Source organism: Abramis brama (genome assembly GCF_963993115.1).
Source record: "Abramis brama genome assembly, chromosome: 25".
NCBI lineage: Eukaryota > Metazoa > Chordata > Actinopteri > Cypriniformes > Leuciscidae > Abramis > Abramis brama.
In genome coordinates, this window is record NC_139987.1 from 11,859,627 (window position 1) to 11,885,709 (window position 26,083).

Genomic DNA, 26,083 nt, shown 5'->3' on the forward strand with positions numbered 1-26,083 from the left:
GTGCTCTTTCATATAAGTTTAGACTTGTGACATGTTTGGGCATTTGTTTCTCTACAGGAGATGGGGCGTACCACCTCTAGCCTGGAATCCCAAAAGTCTGAGGGTGGGGACAGAAAACGTCCAAGTGCATCCAAACACATAAGCCGCCAACGGAGTCCCATTCAGCCGTACTGCAGTGCTGAGGGTAGAGTCAGAGATTGCACAGAATGGAGGAACCCAGAGACTGGGTTAAGGAAACATGATCAGAGAGACTCAGATTCTCCTTCTGAGCCCACCACTCAAACCTCAGACAGAGGTCTGAGGGCACAGAGGTCAGAAATTAAGAAGAGCAGACACTCTAAACACCAGACTGAATTCAAATCCACCCACAAGAGCTCCCTCAGCAAGCTGGACACTGAACTCTTGAAACACATTCAGGCCAAGAGGAGGCACAAGGAGCGTTTAAAGAGGAAGGAAAGAAAGGAAGAAGGAGAGCTGTTAGACACAAAGGAAAGGATAGAGAAAAAACTGGAGGACAGGAAAAAGAAAAAGATGAGGGAAGGAAGAAAAGGGCATGATAAGAAAAACATACATCAAAATGGGAGGAAGTTGGGACAGATGAAAAGAAGAGCAAAAGAGGAGAGAAAACAAGGAATGCATAAAGACAGGAAGAGTGAGATGCCCACTTCGAAATCAGCATCTCCCAATTTAGGAACATTGTACCCTATTGATTCTGGACCTCTCCTGGATGACCTACTGTCTGAGCCACTTCATCTCAGTCACAGAGAAGAAGAGTTCCCTCAACATACCTCAGGATTTATCCCACCCTGTAAATCTCATGTCAATAATAACCATTGTTCTCCATGCCAGTCAACCCACAAAGCCAATTCTAAAGCCTTAGAGGTTGACAACCAATCAGACTCTTCTGAGCCTGACCATGTAGACACTACCGATGATGACGGTATAGAGACCCAAGATGTTGGTGGGTCCAAACCTACTCTTCCTGATAAGCAGAAGGTTTGCAAAGAAGAACCCATTAGAAACAAGGAGGGTGTCCCAGGGTTGCATAGTGCCCCAGACCTTCTCCCGGCTCATTGCACCTATAGCGAGGAGCTCCTTAGGTTGGACCCACCAACAAGCCCACCTGTTCTGAGCTGGCAGGGCTCTCCAGTGTCGGACTTGAGTGATGATGAAGAAGGGAAAGAGGAAGATATGATTGGAGTTCTGAGAAGGCCAGTGCTACAACCTAGTCCAACACACTCATCTCCACTTAGAGACTCAGTGGAGATCAGCACTGGAGTTGACTATTGCCACAGCGATTTGGCCAAGTTGTATGGCATTTCTGAGTCCTCTAAATCCATGGACACTGAGGAAGAGGATGAAGAAAAGAGAGAAGGAGAGCAGAAAGATAGTAGTCCTAATGCATCAAGCAGCTCTGAGCCCAACAAACCGCACTTGCACCAAATGGACACGTTCAAATCAACAACCTCAGCAATGGGCAGCCATAGATACACTTACAGGGGTGGACCATTTGGTCGGCCTCCCCCAGGTTCTTTAGTTGGGGTGAAATACTCATCATCTCTGTCCTTGGGTCCCGAGATCCACCCTCCAGACCAGCATAGTCCACCTGCCACATCTCCAACAACAGATATCCCAGATCAGGTCATACCACCACAGATCCAGTCCACAGAGAAGGATAAAGAGAGTCAAACAGAGGAAGAGAGAGTGGGAAATGAAGCAAAAGAGGAAGAAATTGCAGGAGAAAAAGAGGAAACTAAGGTGCAGAAGATGTATGAACAAACAGAGACCAAAGTAGCTGAATCAGATAAAGACCCAACCTGCACATCCCTGGAGGAGAAGGAAACTCTGATGTCTCATGCCACCCTGCAGGCAAAACTAGTTCACAGCTGTGAGCTACTACTCACTCAGAACTCAAGGCCTGTGTCAAAGGCCATGAAAGACAGCGGCCCCATTTCTACTGAGAGAGAAAATGAACGAGACAGGGTCAGACACAAAAATCAAGTGAGGTCTCAAAGAAAACTTGTTAAGAGCATGAAAGGAGAAAATCGTGAAAAGAGTGAGGGAGGAGAGACTAAAAAGGAAACGGTGAAGAAAGCGATAGAGATAAAGGATTCCTCCTCTAAAGGTTCATATGAGCAACTAATGGAAATCAGGACCAAACAGGTTGTCCCAGAAAACCAACAAATTGACATGAAAGATGGAGAATCAGAACTCAAAGAAGTCAAGAGAGAAAAAGAGACAGATGTTAAAAAAGGGACTATGAAAAAAGACACAGTAAAGGTTGATACATCCTCCACAGCATCACTTACATCTGCCAGAACCAGCACACAAACCTCTGTTACTGTGAATCTCTCCGACAGACCTCCAATTCTAGACCGGGTCAATCTCCTAAATCTGCAGGAGTTGTCTAAAATACCCTTGAAAGAACTGACGATCCGTTTGGTCAAGGTTGAGAGCGGAAGTCGGCAGACTTTTATCGCCTCGGAGATCGAGCAGAAGAGCATGCCGCTCAATGCCATCAACATCAGTAATAACGCAGCTGAGGTCATTCGAGCCTGCAAGTGAGTTCATGTTTAACCTGTAGACCACAAATGATTCTGATTGACTTAATATTATTAGTGGTGCTTGCTAAGGCTAAATGGCTATAAGGCTAAAAGTCTAAATGCCTTGAACTGACTGATTGAAGGGACCTTAGCATGGATGTCTAAGAACCAGAACATAATCGGCTGTTTTGATTTGGGCCAGTAATCAACCACCTAGCAAAAACTCAAAATACTTTAGCAAAGCATACCAATGTGCTAAAAGCCACTCAGAACACCTTAGCAGCCACACATCGCTACCCTAGCAACATTCACAACATACTACCATCATAACAGCATATTTACCAAACTAATCTAATTATTATTATTATGACTTTGATGGCGAATATGAATCGTGTCTCTTACTTTAGTCTTTCTCTGTTCTTTCTTACTACTTCCTGAATTTACACATACACCTACTCTCTCTATTTCTGTGACAGAGGGGCAAATATCAACAATAAGTTTCGGGAGTCGTACCTGCTCCCAGCGTTTTCAGTGAAGCCTGTCCTGTCCAGCGAGACTCCTATTCCCAGAGAGAAACTGAACCCTCCAACGCCAAGCATTTATGTGAGTTCAGGCCAATCAGTTTTATTGATGTAATTTGTCGATAATATGCTCTGTCAGACATTAGTTTATGTTAGAGCTCTATATGAGGAAAAAAGGCAAGATTGTTGTAACAAAAAACAACAATAACTATTTAAGCTGTCTGTTTGAGTGTGTCACAGTGTGCTATTCTTACTTTGTGTGTATGTTTTTGTATTTTTAGCTGGAGAGTAAAAGGGACGCTTTCTCTCCCGTGCTGCTGCAGTTCTGCACAGACCCTAAAAATGCTGTCACTGTCATCAGAGGACTGGCTGGATCCCTCCGTCTCAGTGAGAAAACACAATCTCTCAAACACACACACTCGTTTACAGACCAAAGACAGAAGAAAACAGGAAGAACTTTAAGAGACAGCAACTTACCAGTAAAGACACTGTCACAGCAAAAAAAAAAAAAAAGTCCTGGAAACTTTAATTAATAAACTAATTAATTACAAAAGTACAAAAAGTTATTTATTTTTTTACATTTATTCATTATATAATAATGAAAACATTTTTGAAAGGCTTTTATAATCACCAAAGCGAATTTATTTTTTGGTGCTTAAGAAACATTTCTTATTGTCAGTGTTGAAACGGATCATAATGCATTTTTTTTTCAGGATTCTTTGATGAATAGAAAGTTTAAAATAAATCTTTTATAACATTATAACTGACTTTAAAGGCACAATATGTAAGATTTTTTTATTAAAATATCCAAAAACTACTAGAACAATGTTTAAATCCAGAAAAATCAGCAATTTTATCTAGTGTAATGGCCCATGTCTTTACTTCGCCAGTCAATGACGTCATACTTGCATTATAGGTGTGCCTGCGTCATACCTGCACAACAATTTTCAGTTTTACTTGCGTAGAAACTATGGAAACACCAAAGACACTATAATATATCATGTTTTATTAGACAGGTGAGCAACTGTTTGGATACATTTATCAACAGAAAACTAATCATTGTTATATAGCTCAACAACATCTCGTTTTCTTGAGGTGAAGATGACAACTGCCATGATTCCACGCTCATTCACGGTGTCATCAAGCTATTTATTTGTTTTGAATAAGCAACCTCTAGTGGCCAAACTTACATACCACGCCTTTAATATTTTCATTTAGCAAGAACGCATTAAATTGATCAAAAAACAACATTAATTTCTTTAAAAAAAACAAAAAAAAACGTATTGACCCCAAACTTTTAAACAGTAGTGGATTTACACTCATCAATAATTGGATATTGTGTAATTTTTATCAGGACCTAATTGTTGTATTGGAATAATCTAGAGATATTTTATCATATTGGAAATCATAATATTATTTAGAATATGAAAGGTCCAGTTTTTGTTTATTGTTAGCATGTTATAACAAAAATGCACATCCAATTCATGATAAAATTCTAATAGGAATCTTTTAGAATTTTTCTGACCATGACTTTCTTTTCTTTCTGGTAGACCTGGGTCTGTTCTCCACTAAATCCCTGGTGGAGGCCAACTCCGAGCATGCAGTGGAGGTGAGGACTCAGGTGCAGCAGCCGGCGGACGAGAACTGGAACCATTCAGGATCCGCTCAGACCTGGCCCTGCGAAAGTAGCAGATCTCACACAACCATTGCTAAATATGCACAGTACCAAGCATCCAGTTTCCAGGAGAGCTTACAGGTAGGCATGGTTACCAAGACCACTTCAGCGATATCAGAAAACAGCGCTATCTCACACTTAACTGGAGTCACATCTCCTAAGTGTGAGAAAGTCTAGACGGGAAAACACCGTGATGACGGCAAAACGGTGTGCCGCACCCCGAAAAGTCATATTCTATGAAATGACTAATGATTACGTGTAGTGTCCCTTCTCCTCCCCCTAGAGGAAGGGTATTGCAGTTTGATGGTGCTGAATGTCCAGGCAATCGCCTGGAGGTGATAGGTACCCACAGCCACAGTCGCTATAATGACACAGGCACACACCCCCCACTCAAAACAAACAAATTTAAGATGAAAGTAACATTCTTTTTTCATTTTTAGGAAGAGAAAGACAGTGAAGATGAGGATGAGGAAGACAAATCGGAGAACAAAAATGTGACAAAATCCAACTTACAAGTCAACATTGGGTCTTCTATCACCACAGCCAGGTAAAAGGTTAAACTATGGTTATCACTCAGCAATGCATAGACTGATATTACCAGGCCCAGATGGAATTGTATTTATTTATTTTTATGATCCACTGTCTCTTAAAATGTTCTTTTTTAATAGCTCGGAGCAGAAGGCCGTTGGAAAAATCATCAAATTTGGGACCAACATTGACTTATCTGACCCGAAACGGTGAGAGAAGTTCACTTTGATATCACTGGTACATTAGTTGACAATCGTCCATTAAATAATGTTGGACAGATTCAGTATTTTTCTTTTTATGAGTGCCATTATGACTTGCACTGGTGTGAGTAAAGGATTGTGGGTACTTGTCTTCAGGTGGAAGCCGCAGCTGCAGGAGCTGTTGAAGTTGCCTGCATTCATGCGAGTGTCGTCCAGCACCAACATGCTGAGTCATGTTGGCCACACTATACTGGGTATGAACACAGTCCAGCTTTATATGAAGGTCCCAGGCAGCCGCACACCAGGTCAGTGTACGCACACATGATGTGTTCATGAGACTTCTCTAACCCTCCCTAACTTGTTTAGAAATAGGACATTATTAAAGGGATAGTTCACCCAAAAAGAACCAAACAGTTGATGGTCCCCATTGACTTGCATAGTATGGGGGAAAAATACAATGGAAGTCAATGGGGACCATCAACTGTTTGGCTACCCATATTCTTCAAAATATCTACTTTTGTGTTCAGCAGAAGAAAGAAATTCATACAGGTTTGGAAAAACTTGGTGAGTAAATGATGACAGAATTTTTGAGTGACCTATCCCTTCAAAAGGTATTTATCAGGTTGTTTTCCTTGTGAAGTTTTACTGTTTTTCAGAAGTTTGGGCTCGTTGAGAATAAAAAAAACCTTCTCACACTCTCCAAAACACACAAAATAGTATCATAGATAAATATTGTAATTAATTTTTTTAAATAGACTTCATGTTCATTATCAGTAGAGTGCAATGATTTTTCATTATTATGCAAAATATGACTTGCAATATTTTGTGAAATGTGACCTGGACTAGTATAGTATAGTATAGTATAAAATAAAACAGCACAACCCTTTTTACAAAATGAAATTCTGATTTCTCTCTATAGGACATCAGGAAAATAATAACTTCTCTTCAGTGAACATCAATATTGGCCCTGGAGACTGTGAGTGGTTTGCTGTTCATGAACACTACTGGAAAGCCATCAGTGACTTCTGTGAAAAGTAAGTTTTGGATCACACACACATTAATTCAGATATTTTATGGCTTAGGCTTAGTATGACATTTTAGATGACAAATATATTGAAATATAAAGCTATGTGTCTCTTCTGTGTGTTAGGCATGGCGTGGACTATCTGACAGGCTCATGGTGGCCGGTTCTGGAGGACCTGTACCGTTCAAACATCCCAGTGTACCGCTTCATTCAGAGACCAGGTGACCTTGTGTGGATCAACGCTGGCACTGTGCATTGGGTCCAGGCCGTGGGGTGGTGCAACAACATCGCCTGGAACGTGGGCCCTTTAAACGGTGAGTCAGTAGGAGGCGCCAAAGACATTTGTTAAGCATTTACTTTAAATATATTTGACACATGCTTCATATCAGGACTTCGTTTTCATTATATGCCCTTTGTCTTCCCAGCCTATCAATACCAGCTGGCTCTTGAGCGCTTTGAGTGGAACGAGATCAAGAAAGTCAAATCGATCGTCCCTATGATTCACGTGTCCTGGAACGTTGCCCGCACAATCAAGGTCACAGACCCAAACACATTCAAGATGATCAAGTGAGTGCGGTGTTGAAATTGTTATATCAGGTAGACCTACTTTAAATGATTTTATAGTTCCACCTCCTTCTTGTCTTCTCTTTTAGACATTGTCTCCTCCAGTCCATCAAAAACATTCAGATTTTGAGGGACCAGCTGGTGTCTGCAGGGAAGAAGATCTCCTATCAGAGCAGAGTGAAGGATGAGCCAGCGTATTACTGCAACGAGTGTGACGTGAGGACCACAAGACACAATGTGACGGCAAATAATATCCTGTCATGACACATTGCATTTTCTTAATGTGTCTGTACGCATGTGTACACAGGTGGAGGTGTTTAACCTGCTGTTTGTGACCAGTGAGAACAGCAGTAGGAAGACGTATGTGGTTCACTGTGAGGACTGCGCCCGGGAGAGGAGCCACAGTCTGACCGGGGTGGTGGTGCTGGAGCAGTATCGCGTCGATGAGCTGATGAACACATATGATAACTTTACCCTGGTAAGACAAACACTCTCAGACACAATAATACCCCAGTCTGACCGGGGTGGTGGTGCTGGAGCAGTACCGCGTCGATGAGCTGATGAACACATATGGTAAATTCACCCTGGTAAGACAAACACTCTCAGACACAATAATACACATGTGTAATATATAATAATATTTTATTTATTTTATATTAAAAAAAAGGCTTTTTCATAATGAATTTCGAATATTTTTGTGAAATAATAAAACAACCAAAAATATGTACACATATATTAATTTATAAAAAATTCTAAAATGTGACTTGGACTTGTTTAAAGTGCCCCTATTATGGATTTTTGAAAATGACCTTTCATGTAGTGTGTAACATAGCTCTAAGTGAATGAAAACATCCTGCAAAGTTTTAAATCTGAAAGTTCACCATATATAAAGTTATTGTCTTTCAAAAGTAAGAGTCAGTGAAATGAATCGTTTTTTTAAACGAGTCATAATCCGTTTCGTTGTGACGTCGAGACGAAACATTAGCATATTGCGCGCGCAGACAAAACTTTCAGGAAAACTTGAACCTCAAACACTGCAGCTGATTCCTGTGGATACTGGATAGCATCATGTCCAGAAGACGCTGTGCTCTACAATGTGAAAGTAAAGCCAGTTTTTTTCACTGCCCAAGGACGAGCATGTGAAGAATCAGTGGTTAAAATTAATCTTTACCACGATACCACAGCAGTATAATCCTAAACTTTTGCTGTGTTCCCTTTATTTTACTGACGACTGCTTGTCAAATCTCGGAGTTCAATGTAGGATTTGCAAAACACTTACCGTATTTTCCGGACTATAAGTCCATCCGGAGTATAAGTCGCATCAGTCAAAAAATGCGTCATGAAGAGGAAAAAAACATATATAAGTCGCACTGGACTATAAGTCGCATTTATTTAGAAATTTATTTCACAAAATCCAAGACCAAGAACAGACATCTGGAAAGGCAAGTTATTCAACTACACAGTAGCACACAGAACAACAGGCTGAGTAGGTGTCCGGTGTGTTAACACAACCCACTAACACAGCTACACAATAGCATAAAGAACATATACCTGGGAGGCTGAATAGGCTAAATTAACATAAGCCAGTGAGTCCAACAAGCAAGTTACCAGTAAACAAGTTCACCAAGCACCCGCGATCTCATTCCACATCACTGAATCCATTGAATTTTCTTCATCCTTGGTGTCGCTTCTGAACAACTCCGCCATAGAGCGCCCTCTCGTGGCTGTAGACGGTAATGTTTTCATCTCAGTCTGAATTAATTTTGATATATAAGTTGCACCTGACTATAAGTCGCAGGACCAGCCAAACTATGAAAAAAAGTGTGACTTATAGTCCGGAAAATACGGTACTCTTGAAAGATGGTATTCAAAATACTTAGTTTTGAGTTTTATATTGTGTAGGTCTCCTGCTAACTGGTTAACTCACATAATTACTTAACTTAACACATAATAACTTATCTGAAATACTCCTGCTGATCAGTTGTGGGCCTCTATTACCTAAAACTGTGTCTATTAATACAGATTGTGTGTCGTTCTCAATACTTTGAGTAAAGATAAAGGATGGAGCAAGATTTGTTTTACCAACCTTTGTTACAGTCATTCACGCTAGAACTCGGCTAATGTATACACTGTGACTGATACAGTTTCCACCACAATAAATTAGAAAAATACTCAGCAAATAAATAAGTATAAGTAAAATAATCAGTTTGTTGATGAACATACACTTGTTAATGCTGATGGTGAGGAATTACAGTTGCAACATCTCATAATGTACCTCAAACTGAGTAGCGCATCACTGAAACGTCCTGCTCGAGTCGTCCTTGCGATGGAGGTTCGGGTTGAATGACTAGTTCTTCCAATGTTTCATCATCGGATTGTGCTCGCATTGATATGGTAAAATCGACGTCATTGTTCGTTACTGTGTTTAGTTTACGGTGTAGGAAGCCTCAGGACAAGCAGAGCTGACGTTCTTATGGCAATGGGCAAGTAGACCAATCACAACAGACTGAGTTGTCTGGCCAATCAGAGCAGAGTAGCTCGCAGAAAGGAGGGATTTAGAGAGATTGATTCATCTGACGAGTCGTTTGAGAATCATTGAAAATGTGGTGATGTGCAAATGTATATTATGAGAAAATGAAACAGTTTTTTGACCTTTGATGCATGTAAACCTGTTGTAGGAGAGACTCCAAAACAACATTAGGAAACTTTAAAATAGCATAATAGGGGCGCTTTAAAATAAAGTATATAATGATAAAAAAACATTTTTTAAAGGGACAATGTGTAGGAATTTCTCCCATCTAGTGGTGAAATTGTATTTCGCATTCAAACGAATTGTGCTCTCCAGCGCCTCGCGTTTTCAAATGCGTGTTGCATCTACGGTAGCATTTATGTACCAAAAAGCTATGACAGGTTGTCTTCTACTTAATCGAGTTTTCCTTCGGGTCAACAGGTTTGTTATTTAAAACAAACTGCAACTTGACACAACAAAAAAAAGAATGTTACAGTATGAATTACTGAAACTAATTAGTAGTAATGCCTTCTTTATTCGTTATATTTTTTGAAGTACGTGCATTGTTAGATATCATCATCATCATCAGAGCCTTCTCTAACGTTACTGTACTCAATAGCTGCTATTCATCAAAGAGCCTGTTTAACTTTTAACTATAAATGTTCTACTGTCTATATAATAAAGTACACAACCAAGCAATGAAAAAAAAGCTTGTAATTAAGACTGTAACATTGACTTACCTGTCGAGAAGAAAGCAGGCAACTTTAGCGTCTCTTTTGAAAGCTTTCTCCTGCATTAGCTATCCCGACATTAACCCTTGTTTTGTAATCTCCGGTCATGTTTCCTTTTACGGTCTATTTTGGACTTTTTCGACGACAAGGACTCCTTATCCTGTGACTCAGCATATGTATGAATGAACGGTGTATGAATAACCGTACAGTGCAGCCGTTTAAACTTGCCGGGGAAGTGACAAGCGCCTCTCTCTGCTCTGCTCCTCTGCTTCTGCTGGTTTCAGTCACGTGACGCTGGCTCTGAACGAAAACGCGTTGGCCTAGTACTTTTTGTCCCTCTCTGCTATTATAGTTTTTCAAGATGGCGGAACTACATGGAAGCCTCCGTGGACCTACCCGTCCCATGTATATAAAGATAATAAATTCTTAGTTTACGAGGATTAGTCTGATCATTGGCAGAGGTATTTGTGCACCATTGAGGACATATTTATTAATAAAAATATTGATTTTAGATAATAAAATGCCTAAAAAGCTACACATTGTCCCTTTAAATGGGCTTCATTTTCATTATTCTAAATAGAATTTATAATTATTTATAATATTTTTGTAACATATGACCTGGACATTTTAAATAAAGTATCAACATATAATGATATTTTTATATTATTTTTAATTAATTAATTATTTATTTTAAAAATAGGCTTCATTTTCAGTACTCAAAATTATATTTACAATGTGTGTTTTTTTTTTATGTTCATAGACATGTTAATAATAAAATAAAAAATCATTATATATTATTTTATTTAAAAATAGGCATCATTTTCATAATGAAAAATATAATTTCGGGTATGACCTGGTCCAAATGTGACCAGGACATGCTTAAATAAAAAATGATAATAATTTTTTTTTAAATGTGTTTTTCAAAGGCTTTATTTTCATTATGCAAAATAAAATGTATAATGTTTGTGAAATGTGAACCTGACATGTTTAAAATAAAATAATCCATCAACGACTGCTCTCTAGATATCAGCATTGTCACTGACCACTATAATACCATGTACATTTTACACCTGTAAATTAAAAATTATTTTCACAAACATTTCTAACGCACGGTTACTCTCTTCCCAGGCTCCAGTTCCGTGCTGTAGGTGAAGTTGATGTCTGAAACTACACAGCCATAACCAAATCTCCCACCTTCCTGCCCCAAATCAGCGGCACAAACCTTTCTTCATTTTTTTTTTCACCAAAACCACTACTGCAGACTTATAGAGCAGCCAATCAAATCGCTGTTTACTTCACATTGTTTACAATACTATCAGCAGATGTCTCTCCAGCTCAGTCGTCTTCCCCTCAGCCAGCTACTGACGGGACATCTGATAGTTCTCATGTTCCTGATTATAGAATGACCAAGGTGGTGCTACATCATTGGACTTAAACAATAATGTGTAACTTGGTAATCAGGTCACCCATCCAAAATGGATAACTGCTGTGATTCCTTTTATAAAAAAAATAAAATTGTCAACTTGCCGAACATGTGCATTAATTCAGGTACTGATGTAGTTTAATTTTTTTATGCAAATGGAAGACGATTTCACTAGTCCAGTTATTCTTATGTCTGGTTTATCTGAGTGGTGCTTTGATACAACGTATATAACAACATGGGATTCATTTCTTTTGGAGCTGATGACCATTGCAGTGGCATTACATTTTTTTCTTTTTTTTTTTCTATTGTTTCGGTCGTGTCATATTTACTACAAGTCTGACCTTTGTAAATGGTATTTGCATATTTAACTGGGTGCTATTTTTTTTTAAGTTGTCAAAGGTTTTCAGAAAGAAAAAAACAACTTTTTTAACAGTCTAGATTAACACCATTTGGGCCTTGTGATATGCATTTAGACAAAAGGTGATTTCATGGTATTTGATTAAGTAAATAATGACATTTTCTTAAAGCATTAAAATAACAGTTTTTCCAAAAAGAAATACGGGTTTAATCTAAAACGTATTTGATTGCATTTGTCTGGAAAACCTTATGTGTGTTAAGTGAATCTTTTCTTGTACAACTCGAAAAAAAAAGAAAAAAAAAATCATTCCTGCAAACTTGTGGCTTTTGATGCATTTCTCAATCCGACTGATTTTATCCTTTTATTTGATTTTCTGAATTAGAATTTTTGAATCATAATTGAATTATTCTGTTTTTTATTTATTTACTTGACTTTTCCTTTTGTATTTATTGATTGTTTGTGATGCTTCATGCGTACTTTGTAATTCTTTCTGTTGTGCTGATGTGGTGAGGCTTACGGGGGAATGTCTGATTCAAAATGGTGCTGATCCCCCTCTCCCTCCCGGGTCTCTCTGTCTGTATAAATGATCTGTAGGTTTGAAAACATGAATTTAATCTCACAAGTTGGTGCTTAGAACAGAGTCAGTACACTTTTATGAACTGAATGTCTTTGTACTGTATATTTAACACATTAAATATGTTTGCTTTACATGAGGTACAGGATATTGTGACACGTGTATGATTCCAGTCATCCTAGCTGTTATATGATTATAATGAGCTTTGATTCGTATCATTATTGATGAATTTCAGATTGTTGAGAGTTTTCAGATTTGCGTTCCATCGATACCTCTCAGAGTTTGTTTTCAGGTTCATTGACATTTTTGTTTGTTTTACTGTATAAAAATAAAAAACATTAAGGATCTGAGCCAAACTTGTCTAAAACATATTGTGATTTTGTGTGTTATACCTGATATAATGATAACTATAAAAAAAAATAAACATTCTGATAAATTCCAATCTGTTTACGTGTCGTTATTTCTGGATTGTGTGTGGAAGTGTATTAGAGGAAGGTTACAGATTCACAGTCTCCTGTCTGTCTGCGGAGTGGAAGTGGAGGCCTGCAGAGGTCATGGGACAGGAGTAATGTTTCTGCGACACCTCAGCGCTCTCTGCGGACTTTACTGCGGAAATCCTGGCTCCAAGGACAGGAAGACAGGTTTTCCTCTTTTATGACTCGCAGGATATATCTCGTTTTCCATCGTCTCTCCACACTTAACTCGCATATTTCACCAGCGCCCCTTTTATCTCTCTCTCCTGATAATCCACTGCTGTGAATAAACAAATACACCACTGTAAATAGTTTATTTACTTACAGATAAAGTCATCATCCTGTTTTCACCCCTGAACTCAATATCTTATCCAATTCACTCTATCACAGGTCATGGGTCGTGACCTGAAAATGTTTTGCTGGTCTGTTCTGATAAAGTCAAACAGCTGGGAACAAAACAATGCTGAATGCGACGAACAATGTAATAGTTTAATATTATATATATTTTATTCTTCTGCTAAACTGAATGCATGTTTGCTAACAACATAATGACATTTAAATAATTAGTGAATACATTATCAATCCTTCTTCCAAAACTTGTTTTTTTCTTACCCTGATTCACTATGGTAAGCCTATTATAAGTGTTTATATTATATTTTAGACCTACGTTAGCAGAGATTGTTTTTCACGGGAAATTGCGTACATACATGTGCGTGTCTCGTCATATCCGCAAATAGAGAAGAGTTGCTCCGGCATAGGTTATTTTTTTCACAACGAGCTTGAAGCTTGACATGGAGTACGCTGACGGCCAGATTTACTAAAGAGGGTGAATTAGCGTGCGAGCGCAATAACAATAAAGTGCCGATGGGAGTGGAAAGTTCAGCACGTAATCTACTGACGACACGAAATTAGAGAACTCAGACATAGCCGGATCATTTCCAAAATGACCAATTTAATCTACCAAGAGCAGGCAAATTAGCATCTGGTTACACTAAAGAGCTTTTCCTTTTCGGTCGCCCTACAGGTTGGAAGCGGAATTGTCTATTACCGCTGTCGTAAATAATTTCGCCGCCCGCAGCCTACAGTCGCACGCATACTCGCTGTTTATCCAGCACCGGCTTTGGAAATAACGATGTCCAGAGACAAGGTAGAGTATGTTGCATGGTTTTAGGAAAGTATGTATTGCGACATCAGAAACGAAGAAGAACAAAATAATGACTATTGTAACACTTGCCGTAAAGCAAGTCAAATTTGTATTTTCGTATGTCTCATTCGAACTACAGAAACGCTATCCGATCTGGCAAACTTGTATAGTGCAGTTATAGCAGATATAGGGCCGCAAAGCGAATGTTTAAGTGCCTTTCACCCTTCTACGACTTGATGAACCACTGAAACGATTTTGGAAACATTATTTTAAGGTAAAAAATAATCTTTAATGTTGCTTTAAGACATGCTTTTTGGGCGGTAAATAACGGCGCAAATACCAGTAAATTGACTAGTGCAAACCTTAGTAAATCACCTTGCATGATTCATTTAAATACTCTCCTCCCATAAATTTTGCGTCTGAAAGGGAAACTGCTACAAATGCATATGCAATAAGATCAGCCGCAAAAAGAGAGTCTGCTGGCAAGAAGAGAATGAAACACAGCTCATAATAAAACGAGAATCAACATTGGCTTGGCTTTTCGGAAATGGTGAGAGCTGAGGATTTTGAAATTTTGTAAAAGTGACGTGCAGATGCAGTGAGTACGATTTTTTTATTGAACAGATTGCCATAAGTAGATCTCTAACAGAGTTGATTGTAAAGTATTATTGTGAAGGGTCATTTCATTATGGTTGTTGTAGCACTGTGCTGGAATTTATTTTCAAGGAAGTACTATGTCTATACAGTTTACGTTTTCAGCTACACTCAAAAAAAATATTTTTTGATGTTGTTCACTTTGTTTAAACCATTCATTTTGATTTAACACCATTGTATCAGGTTTTAATGTTCAAACACTATTGCATCATGTTAAACTGACTTGAAAGGTTACTCTTTGGCTTAACTTTATGTTTTCCTTTTGAAAGAACGTTTCAATCAAGTAACTCAGAAAATAATTTAATCTAGTAGCTTATGTCTATGCCTGACCACAAAATATTTAAAAGAAATTTGATACCAGGCAATCAGTACCATATTTTTGACTGCCAACATCTAACATCATATGTATTAAAAGAAAAGCTTTGTTTAGGTTAATAGTATGCTATTTTAACTCTGTGTGTCCATTAAATAGACACACAAAAAATAACTCTTTGGCTGAAAATGATTTAATCATGGACAGTGGTTCCATATGACGGAACCATGTTATCTCAACTCAAATACTTCATGTTGGATGAACTTAAGCGAAGTGAGTAAACTTAATTAAAATTAGGCACGTCCAAATAACTTGAATCAATCGTGTCCAAATAACTTAATTCAATCACATGGAACCACTGTCCATGACTGAATCATGTTCAACCAAAGAGCCGGTTATATCTCTTAAGCCTAGTAGTGTTTTATGAGCAGTAGAATTATCATATTCATCCACACAGTCACGCAGAACCAAAGAACAACCAAAACAACGTTCTTCCGCAAAATGCATGCAGTTCTTTTTAACCACTGGAGGGCCATAGTGTACCTTTAAGTATTATCTTACCTATCTTATTTTCTTACTTTAGTTTAGTTTTATCTGATTTTATATTAGTCATATATGAATTATTGTGATAACAGAATACTTCCTGATTATAACATTGAAACATTTTCTGCAAAGCTGCATTTACAATATGTAAAACATTTTGTTATTTTTGTACTCTAAACTAATTTGATTAGCATTTGAATTGGGCCCTGAAGAAAAAAACTCCAATATCTCTCTCAAAAACAAAGCCAATCTACATGCCCTCCGCTGAAATCTCCAGAAAACATCCTCCTGGAGCCCTGTGTCCTGACAGCTCTGACACGTCCTGAGAGATATTGAACAGACATGAACTCCCCTCGCTGGAGCTGCAGCTGAACTCAAGGTGAAGTGGGAAACATCATACAAAGGGCCAACTGTTTTAGAGAGCCCTCGGTGGTATAGACATAAGTGTAAGCCTTTACTAACTTTTATTTCATATTTGTTTTAGACTTTAACTCATCAGGGGAAATAGCTTTCTTAATCTCTTTGTGTGCCACTGGAGTTTCCTCGATCTCTTTAATATTTCACAGTTTTTTTTATATGCCCCTTAATCGTGTCAAATATTTTCTTCAGGACATCAGGAGTCCTTTTATTGTGCTTGAGATGCTTGAGTGTCTGATTCTTTTCTAAGAGTGTGATGAAAATACAAAGTTCGTGATGTGTTCTTTAGGTAACTGTTAAATAATAAAATAGTTGTAGGATGACATGCTTCTAAAGATCTTTCCAGTGGTCTTCAAAGCACAAATAAAAATGCAATTGCATCAGAAAAAAAAACACAGACTGTCATGGCATGCGCTGTAAAAAAAAAACAGATTTTTTTATTGGAGAACATTTTGCAAGAAAATACTATTTGAATCTTTCTATTTCAAATAAAAAATAGCTAACAATTTCTGAGAGAAATTTGTTTTAAAGTAAACACTCTTTTGTGGAGTGTGTAACATAAGTCCAGGTCATATATCTTCTCATTGGGCAAAAAAAAAAAAAAATCTACTCCTGGATAAGACTACGCCCCCCACCCATCACCCCAAAATGCCCCAGCCAGAGCAGTGTGGGGCCAAAAAGAGAAGTGGGAGTGGAGAGATATAACTGAGTTACCAAGGCAGGACATCTTCCTCAAAGGAAGGAAAGAGCAGTGCAGGAAAGGACGAAGAGAAAAGGCTGAAATAGAGGCGTGACCGTTTCACAGAGGTCAGTTTCACACAGAGCCAGTGGAGATACTACCGACGGACATGAAAACTAGATAAATATAACGTATAATAAACATTATATACTTATCTTTGAAGGATTTGTCTGTTTCGTTGAGGAAAGAAAATTATAAGTAAAGGGAAAAGTTTTTCTGCAGGAGGAAAGGTGGTTTTTGAGGGAACGAACAACCTACTCTATTACACTAATGTAAGTATAGAAGATTTTGGACTTTTTTAACTTGTTTCATGATTTTTAAGCATATTTTTAAATGTACATGATTTAAAAAAAAAAAAAAAAAAAAAGGATGCATAGATTTTGGGCTTTGTATTGTTTTTTAACTTAAGCAAATAGCACTGTTTCATGACTTTTTTTATGCACATATTTTAATATAGGCTATATGATTTACATGTTTATTTCTGATTGCATATTTAAATATGCAAATACATAATGTGAATTTTTTCATCATACAGGCTTTGGATAAATAGAGCACACGGGTATTTCAGTATTATGCATTAAGACCTGGTATCTTGGAGCCATGTTAAATATTTACATTTAATCATTTAGCAGCCGCTTTTATACAAAGTTGGAGGAAAAAACTATAAAAATATAGTCTCAATCTAAAAAGTGTTTTCAATACACCAATGATAAACAATGTAATTCATAGATTAGCTCAGTTTATGCTGTTCTTTTTTCCTGACATATCTATTGACTTTAATTCCCTAAAGACGGTCTATGTCCTGTCAAAATCCCCTTGATATATTTTGTGGAATTTCCTGATATTCGGAACCCTGAATCAGAATGTAAGAATAGTCGTGGTGGTGATTTAATCTTGGCAAATTCTTGCACTAAAATCACTTCTAAAAATAAAATACATCAATAAAATAAATAAAATATTAAAATAACTTTCCACCATCACACCGTTTGCAGAATTCATAAATATAAAGAATATAAATGTAGAGTCTTTTAGAGTCTTAAGTTATTGTCACTTAATAAAAACACAACTGATGTAAAGGTGATTGTGTGGGAAAGGTTTTTGAAATCAAGGTCTCGATAACATCTGAACTATTAATGGCAGAGTGATATCATACTTGTATTCACTAAAAATTGGGCCCACTCCAAATAAACAACATCTGTCTCTAACATCTGTCATCAATGCTACTACTACTCATGCGTATTTTTGATCAAAAGGACTAAACGGCATAAATCAAGGGAACATTTATATTTTCCTGACATTCACTTGCTTAAGTGATCGTTGTAAACCTGTAACAAGCTGTTAAGGGCTCTTTGACTGTTTCTTTTTAGGATGTTGCTCTTTTGGCGTTCCGCTGTTTTGTAGGATTTGTGATCTATAGACAGCATTCAGGGTTTCCTGATGAGCCTGTTCCAAGGTTATTGTTTTGTATTTTTTGGTATCCTGGAGATTAGGGTGGGGTCAGCGGCTTAATTTCCTGATCTTCAGTATTAGTTATCACCATTTACTTTCTATACATTTCACCATAACTTTTTTGAGAAATACAATCCACACTTTTTAAATGGTTTCCACCAACAAAATCACCTTTAAAGGAATATTTTTTGATTGACAGCACTTTTGGTAAAATGCTGATAACCACAAAAAATCATTTTCACTTGTCCCTCCCTTCTTTTTTATAAAATAGAGCAAAAAAATTTCAATAGTTTAGCCACAGGACATAAACATTATCCCCCGGTTTCACAGACAAGGCTTAAGCCTAGTCCCAGACTAAAATGCATGTTTGAGCTGTTTTAACGGAAAGCAGCTTGCACTGACTTAAAATATCTCCAGATGCCCACCGGTAATGGTTTTTTCTTGGGCACATTTATAAAAGCTACTTAAATGTCCTAATTGAACTAAGGCCTAATCCTGGCTTAATCTAAGCCCATTCTGTGAAACCAGTGTGTTAACATGATTGATTTGAGCATTAAAAAATTCACATACTAACCATTTCTGTGTAAAGTTATAACCAGTTTCACAACTTCTCTGGCACCGCACCGCCGTGACAAGGCAACACAATAAACCCTAAAATGATTGTAAAAATTATTTAAACAGCTTTATAGCTCAAATAATACGTTTTAACAGAATAATTAAATTGCTTTCATAAAATTACCGGCTTTACGTTACTGCTTTTAAATCGCTCAAAAACTGGCCCCATTTACTTTCATTGTGTAAGTCTCACTATAATCTTGATTTTTGCTTTTTATAATAATGATTTTGTGTGTGTGTGTGTGTGTGTGTTAATCAACATTCCCTCAGTTTCACAGACAAGGCTTAAGCCTAGTCCCAGACTAAAAATGCTTGTTTGAGCTGTTTTAACTGAAAGCAAGCCATTGTTTTGTCTCAACAATCACACTAGAAATGTTTTTTTGGGCTAGTAATGTTTTTTTTATAAAATTTTATAAAAGCTATTTATTTAAATGCCCTAATTGAACTAAGGCATAATCCTGGCTTAATCTAAACCCTGTCTGTGAAACCAGGCCTAGATGTTACAAAAATATAATTTGATATTGATTCATTTCATTGTTTGTGGCCATTTTAGCCATTACTGTACCATTATTAACCAATAGCCCTTTATATCTAACTATCTAGACAAAAACTACCTGACAGGAATGATGAACGGCAAGATGAGTCTTTCCCGTAATGGTTCCTTGGAGAAACCCATCTCTCTTCAGTCCCCCACGGATCGGGGGGAGCTCGAATCCCCTCACCCGCGTCTCCATCACACCGGTTCCATCTCCTCCAGTACTCCAGCGAACCTGTCCAGCTCAGGTGTAGTGGTTCCTCCTCCGTACTCAATAGAAGGCAGTGCAGTGAACGAATCGCCTCTGGAGCTGAGGGGCTCTTTGGACTGTTGGGCCTGCTCTGTTCTGGTTACAGCACAGAATCTGGTCATCGCCGTGCTCAACGTAGGTTTGGCTGCGTTTATCTTCGGCCTCATCCTCTTGCCAACGCTCATCATGGTCGTTTTTGGCTTCCTCTGCCATTCAACGGTAATTTTTTTACGTTGTTACGTTTGTATAAGTAATGTTATCTTAAAGTCTTCCAATCAAAATGCACCCTATTTGCTTTTATAATGTACATTTGTAGTCTAACTGAATCATGTAGATTCAACAAGGCATGTTAGTACAAATAAAATAAAATAAAGAGTAAGATTTGAGCAAAAGAAACTAGACAATTCAAAAGTTTGAGTTAAGATTATTTCATGTTTTTGAAAGAAGTCTCTTCTGCTCACAAAGGCTGCTTTTATTTGGTAAAAAAAATACAGTAGAACAGTCATATTGTGAAATATTGTTACAATTTAAAATGTGTTTTTAATATTTTTAAAATACAATTTATTCCTGTGATGACAAAGCTGAATTTTCAGGATCATTACTCCAGTCTTCAGTGTCACATGATCCTTCAGAAATCATTGCTGCTCAAGAAAGAGTAATGTCAGTGTTGAAATTGGTTGTGCTGGTTGTGTTGAAATATTTTGTGACATTATAAATGTCTTCACTGTATTTTGATCCTTGATGAAGTGTTCATTCCTTTGAAAAATAAAAAGGTATTGTATGTATAATTATATTTTAATCTTTTTTTCTGTACTTGTCCTCACATACTGCAGTTCCACCCCAAATGGGTTGCCAAATCACAACTCTCTTCCCTCGAAGGACATTAAAACTCTGTCATCCAAGCACTGATGACTAAACTTCCTATATTTCAGTGCAACTAACACAAAACATCTGGGTAATAAAACTCTCACACATAATCCTCTCTTATCATTTCACTGAATCAGTGATAAGTTAACTATCTCCATCTGAGCTGTCAGTCGACTCCCACTGCCTCACCAGATGCTTTTTTATTAATTATCGCAAGTCAATGTATTCATGCTCTTATCAGATCAGACAATATATTACAGGCACAATTTGTACAGTACTTTTCCCTACCTCTTTTCTTGCTAACTGACTCTCCCCATTTGTTCCAAAGGTTCAACGCCACGGTACTTCCGTCTACTGTTCAGATCTCTTGGACGATGGAGGTTGTGTGGCTTTGCTGGTGGTGGGGTTCCTGTTGCTGGCTCCGCTCCTGGTTCTGGCTCTGGCCGCTTATTGCAGGATGGCCCGCCACCTCCAGCTGGGCCTGTGCTTCATCCCCTACAGCCGGGCCGTCTACAAGAACCTGCCTGCATCGGGTCATCGAGGCCTGGGGTGCTGCTGTGGCCAGCAGGGGGCAGGAGAGAGCGAGGGAAAGGGAAGCGTGTGGGTTTGATCAGCCTGAAAAACATAAAGAAGAGCCTGGTGAATTTAATGTGAATAGCCATTGCAATAGGTCACACACAGAGCCCAAATAATACCAAACAGATGACGATACAAGCAGCACCACGTTCTCAGCTGATTTGTCAAAATGATTTTTTTATTTTTTTTATTTTGTACAAATTGTGCATTTATTCAGTGTCATTCTCTTTTCTTTAATTTTTAGCTCTTTTTAAGTGATTTTTTTTAACTGGCTCAACCTATACAATGGTGAAAAGAGGTGGGACTATTTTTGACAAATGTTTAATGGTGTTTCTTTGTAACATGTTTTTGCATTTTTGTAGGCCTATTTTAGTGAATTTTTGTACATTTAACATGAATAAGAAACTATGAAGTCTTTGTAAAAATGTTTTTTATTACTGTACAAACACCTCTTACTAATAAAATGAACAAAACATTCCAACGATGAATGTATGAATTCAATTCAATCAATTCATTTTCACTTTATTGTTGGAATCTCTTCCAAAAAATGGTCTCGCATCAGCGTTTACTGTCTCACATCAATACACATCCACATCAAATAATAAAACACAATACAATAAACACCACTTGTTACAAAAACACATATACGTATGTAAATACACAACCAGCTACAGCATTGACTTTCTATTTCTATTTTACAGGATCCTAAGGCCTATACTTAAACCTGATTTATTCATTTTACCGACTGATGAACAAGATTTTTGTAATCTGTTCATTCTAGCATATTCTACTCTAAATCTTCTGTTTGAAGGCAAAAGTTGATATTCTTTATACAAAATATGTCAAAATGGTCAATGTGTGGCAAGCTATTCAGCAATTTTGAGTGTTGATATGCCAGTCTTACATTACACAATCACACACACACATTTTTTTACGCAGTTGCAATGAATTGTATTTAATAGGTAACGCAGCTGTAAATTATTTCTGAGGCACCAAACAAAATTACAAAAATAATTATGTTTTTTATATTTTCTAGAAAGAAAAAACATGGTGCCGTCTCCAAATTTTCTGATTGGCTAAAAGGCGCGGGCCGCGATTAACAGCAGTTTTGCACTAATAATTACAATAATATAGCTCCCTAAAAATAGAGTTCTCACTTACAATTTCCGTGATAGGCTATCTTGTCAGACACAAGGGCAAAAAAAAAAAAAATCCCTAACATCTGGTTTAATGTCATTAAAGTGTTTTATGCGTTTATTGCATGCACTTTATGAAGGTTTGTTATGGCAGCTTCCTGAGAAAAAAAAAAAGTAGCCTACTCAGTCACTTCTGAGCTCAGACGCTTTTGTTGTTGCTTTCAGGATTAGTTATTTAAAGCCTCGGCCGGTGGAAATTTCCCATGTCGTTCCGCGCACGCTCATTCAAAGCTTTAATACGCAACCGAGGTAACAAAACAGAGGGGCAGATAAGAGTCAGGACAACATCATCAGACATTATCCGTCGGGAATGCTTGCTGCTCGCTGTCCTAACACGATCTCTGCAGGGACCAGCACGAGCACAATCTCATGGAGCCAGAGTTTCAAACGAAGCAAATCAGTCAGATCATTGGATGAGACGCGCGCCACTTTGTTTCTCTACAGGTACGTTTGGAACAAGTGCTGTTTAAAGTGTCTTTAATTGGAATTTGTGACGTGGGCAAAGTGTTTTGAAAAAAACAACAACTTTTTAACTTGTATGCAGAAATGTTTAAGTGCTTGGCATAATAATAGGCTTATTTGAACTAAAATACGGTTATATCCTACTTTAACGTGCACATTTTAAGAGTTTATTATTATTTAGAAGTCTACTATATTTTACTAATTTGTATGTTATAAACAATGTGTTTCTCTCAATGATGGGCTCATGTTTATCTGGATTTGCACTCATTTGATCTGTGATGGCACAGTCGCTCTAGTTTGATTTTCTTAAATGAGGGATTAGCCTGTCCTCGGTGGAGTCTTATGTAAGATACCTTTCACAGAACGACAAAGCATCTTTCTCGTGCATCTCTAGGCTGTCCGGTGCTTAAGGGATCATCGACCACTGGAATGTAATGGGTCTTGGCTAGCTTGGCTGATGTCAGGGATGTCATATATATATACATCTGACATCAGCAGTTAGAAACTATATATATATTATATAGTGCTATATATATAGTGGCATGCAGTCGTGATCTGAAAGATGAGGCACATTTTTTTTTAACTTTTTTTTTTTTTTATATCATGTTTTTAAGCATTTTTTTTTACATTTATTAAAAAATAATAAGGCAGTAACAATTTTAAAAATATATTTTTATTTGTGAACGGATGTTCAGGTGTTCTTTTTAATAGAACAAATAATTTTCAGATCATCAGTCATGCTTGGTGAACACAGTCTGTCACAGACACGTAAATGTATCTTTAATTTCTCCAAGCTGATTGCTCATTAAAAAACCCACAGTCATCATGTTTTCATGCCATTTCAAGTTTGATTTTGATGTGACATAAAGCAGTGGTATCTAAGTGGGTTAGTTGTTTACTTACTTTTTGATTAGTTTTCCCATTAACACCATCATTTTGTTCATTCAGGCCAATTCAAGAACGCACACGAAAACAAGAGGCAGGATTTATCGCACAAACCAATCGTATTCAATCATATCCAATCATTGCGTGATGGAGGCATTGCCTCCTCTCACGTGACTTTCTCCCATTAATTCTCAATTACCCCCCATCAAACCCACCACACGCTTTTAGGGGGTCTGTTGAAAGTCAATGGGCTCAGAGGAGGCAAGAGATACACAGACTATATGCGCAGCACAATTTATTTTACTGATGACATTCCTTTGTAAATACAATACATTTGTCACATCTTGAACATTTTAATGATTTACAGATGACAAAATAAATCATAGTCCCATTCTGCTAAATAAACGGGTGGAGCTGCTCATTAGTTACGTAACAGAAGTGTTCTGTTATTATATAGCGGTTCTCTTCCTGTAGTTAAGATTTATGTGTTGGACTGACATTGTGGCTAATTGTGGAGTCAGAGCTGGTCGTTCTTGGTAGGTTGTTCCAGCCTTTCAAAGTGGGCCAGGGAACACAACTCTGTGCCCCGCTCAAGTGATATACCGTAAAGTGCAAGTCTCAGACACGACTGAGGATTAATCCTCTCAGGATGAATGAGTTCTTTGTTTCTTTGAGCCATTATTAGCAATCTCCTGCTTTCACCTCTCGGCTAATGTTCCGGTCGGAGAAGCGAGATAAGCTTGAAGAAACAAACACAATGGCATTGAAACTCCATGTTCTTCTGTCAGTAGATCTTATACATTATGTTCTCTTTCCAGATCTCTAGATTGGGTAAACCATGGGTAAAAAAGTCTTGCAGTGTTTTCCCTGGTACAAGCGCTGTAAAGACCGGGGTAAAGGCAGGCTGTGCCCTCCTCCAACTGGTAAGTTGCATTGTTGACCAAACTTAATGAAGGTATAAGTCAAACCATCTTTCAACACTCGATATTCATTTTCTCTCTCTCTGCATTCACAGTGCCATCTGTTGAGGTGCAACCTGGCTTCTCTCCAACAGTCTCCTGGGGTTATGACGGAGAGGAAAGCGCCACACATCCCGTCTATTTTTCCCACAAAGCACGAGTAGTTTATCGCCACCAGATGGATGGCAATATTATCGATGCCACCTGCTGACCTCTGGGCTCCTTTCCCAGAATCCCTTGCCTTGTACTTGTAGAACTCCAGAACTGTGTAGAGGAGCGTCTACTAGACCCTTTCGTCGTGTGTAATTTAACTAAATCTTTTATATTTAGTAAAGATGACACAATGTTTCCTCTGGTTCCTCCATCCTCTTGCCCTCCATCCTCTTGCCAGACCTGGCATTCACCTGTCTTGTACTTACTGTGTTGAAATGAAATGAAATGTTTCAAGGGAGACAGAGTGATGCAGGCCACGTGGAACTGAAAAACAAGGACTGAGCTGGATGTTGTAAATGAATACAATGTATGTGCATTTTGTCATGATATCTGGTCCTGAATGTATGATTTCCTGTTGTTTTTTTAGATGACAAAATGGTGTTTTCAGAGGTTCATGATTGCATTCAGGAAAAAGATAACATTTTGTACTAATCACTGGAATTCTATAAAATGTATGTAGGCTATATATGTTTAGTAATTATTATTATATATTTTGTTGTATTGTTCTCTGATTCTGTTAAAAGAGATTGAGTCTTGAATAAAATAGTTTATAGTGAATATATATACATTTATTGTTGATTTTTGTCATTTTCATTAAAATGCAGTTTCTGTGGTACAAAAATGCTTTATTCTCTTTACGCAAAATATAATGTCCTGGATATGAAGAGTTCAGATGCAAAAGCCTCTTAAGTGCCATCTGAAAATCTAGAATGATCATTTTTATCAAGCTTGTATATTTAAGTTCAATAATTTCACTTAAATGGCAATGCAAATTACCTATTAATTGTAATTTAAGTGAAATTACTTAACTTAAATATACAAGCTTTATAAAAATGATCATTCTAGAAGAAAATTTCAGATGGCACTTAAAGGCTTTTGCATCTGAACTCTTCATATGTTCTTGACAGGCTTTGTGAGATTTCAAATGATAATTTCAAGTTTTAACTTAAGACTACATCAAATGTAAAGGTAGCGATGTATTTTGATGAATAAATAGGCCTACCAATCAATGCATGAGAAAAGAAGCAAATTTGATATTCTAAGATGACAATGTTACCAAATTAAATAATCTGCTTTTAGACTGTACTAAATGAAATTATCTGTAAAATGTTTACTTTGTATAACATATCTTTTTCCAACCAC

At 37.5% G+C, this 26,083-nt stretch overlaps 3 protein-coding genes across 13 annotated transcripts in view; all 3 read left to right on the forward strand.

Moving 5' to 3' along the window:
* Positions 1 to 13,092, forward strand: part of kdm6bb (lysine (K)-specific demethylase 6B, b) — a 32,010-nt gene extending 18,918 nt beyond the window's left edge. For 9 of the 11 annotated variants that reach the window (XM_084103669.1, XM_084103670.1, XM_084103667.1 and 6 more), the window contains 13 exons: positions 58 to 2,561; positions 3,020 to 3,146; positions 3,346 to 3,451; positions 4,615 to 4,820; positions 5,180 to 5,286; positions 5,408 to 5,476; positions 5,624 to 5,772; positions 6,387 to 6,501; positions 6,618 to 6,805; positions 6,917 to 7,058; positions 7,145 to 7,271; positions 7,363 to 7,533; positions 11,424 to 13,092. In XM_084103669.1, the coding sequence (XP_083959795.1) occupies positions 58 to 2,561; positions 3,020 to 3,146; positions 3,346 to 3,451; positions 4,615 to 4,820; positions 5,180 to 5,286; positions 5,408 to 5,476; positions 5,624 to 5,772; positions 6,387 to 6,501; positions 6,618 to 6,805; positions 6,917 to 7,058; positions 7,145 to 7,271; positions 7,363 to 7,533; positions 11,424 to 11,447 (4,035 nt within the window). In that variant the 3' untranslated portion in view covers positions 11,448 to 13,092. Of the gene's footprint in view, positions 1 to 57; positions 2,562 to 3,019; positions 3,147 to 3,345; positions 3,452 to 4,614; positions 5,287 to 5,407; positions 5,477 to 5,623; positions 5,773 to 6,386; positions 6,502 to 6,617; positions 6,806 to 6,916; positions 7,059 to 7,144; positions 7,272 to 7,362; positions 7,534 to 11,423 lie in introns of those variants that run through there. The other 2 variants (XR_014604597.1, XR_014604598.1) reach the window with 1 other exon arrangement.
* A 3,697-nt stretch (positions 13,093 to 16,789) lies between these two features.
* On the forward strand, positions 16,790 to 21,726 carry tmem88a (transmembrane protein 88 a). Its single transcript, XM_084105552.1, has 3 exons — positions 16,790 to 17,205; positions 19,601 to 20,001; positions 20,978 to 21,726. Exons 2-3 carry the CDS (start codon positions 19,621 to 19,623, stop codon positions 21,257 to 21,259), a joined length of 663 nt encoding a protein of 220 aa, XP_083961678.1. The 5' UTR covers positions 16,790 to 17,205; positions 19,601 to 19,620; the 3' UTR covers positions 21,260 to 21,726.
* An 834-nt stretch (positions 21,727 to 22,560) lies between these two features.
* On the forward strand, positions 22,561 to 25,502 carry LOC311076874 (uncharacterized protein). The gene is made up of 2 exons (XM_084105390.1): positions 22,561 to 22,865; positions 24,784 to 25,502. The coding sequence occupies exons 1-2, from the start codon at positions 22,625 to 22,627 to the stop codon at positions 24,936 to 24,938; spliced, it is 396 nt and encodes a 131-aa protein (XP_083961516.1). The 5' UTR covers positions 22,561 to 22,624; the 3' UTR covers positions 24,939 to 25,502.
* Positions 25,503 to 26,083: the final 581 nt, after the last annotated feature.

Bases quoted from the DNA above. Each gene is read 5' to 3' on its own strand.
- LOC311076874 (XM_084105390.1), top strand. From the start codon at position 22,625: ATGTCGTTCCGCGCACGCTCATTCAAAGCTTTAATACGCAACCGAGGT. The intron at 22,866-24,783 runs GTACGTTTGGAA...CTGCATTCACAG, and splicing joins GCCACTTTGTTTCTCTACAG to TGCCATCTGTTGAGGTGCAA.
- tmem88a (XM_084105552.1), top strand. From the start codon at position 19,621: ATGATGAACGGCAAGATGAGTCTTTCCCGTAATGGTTCCTTGGAGAAA. The intron at 20,002-20,977 runs GTAATTTTTTTA...TTTGTTCCAAAG, and splicing joins GCTTCCTCTGCCATTCAACG to GTTCAACGCCACGGTACTTC.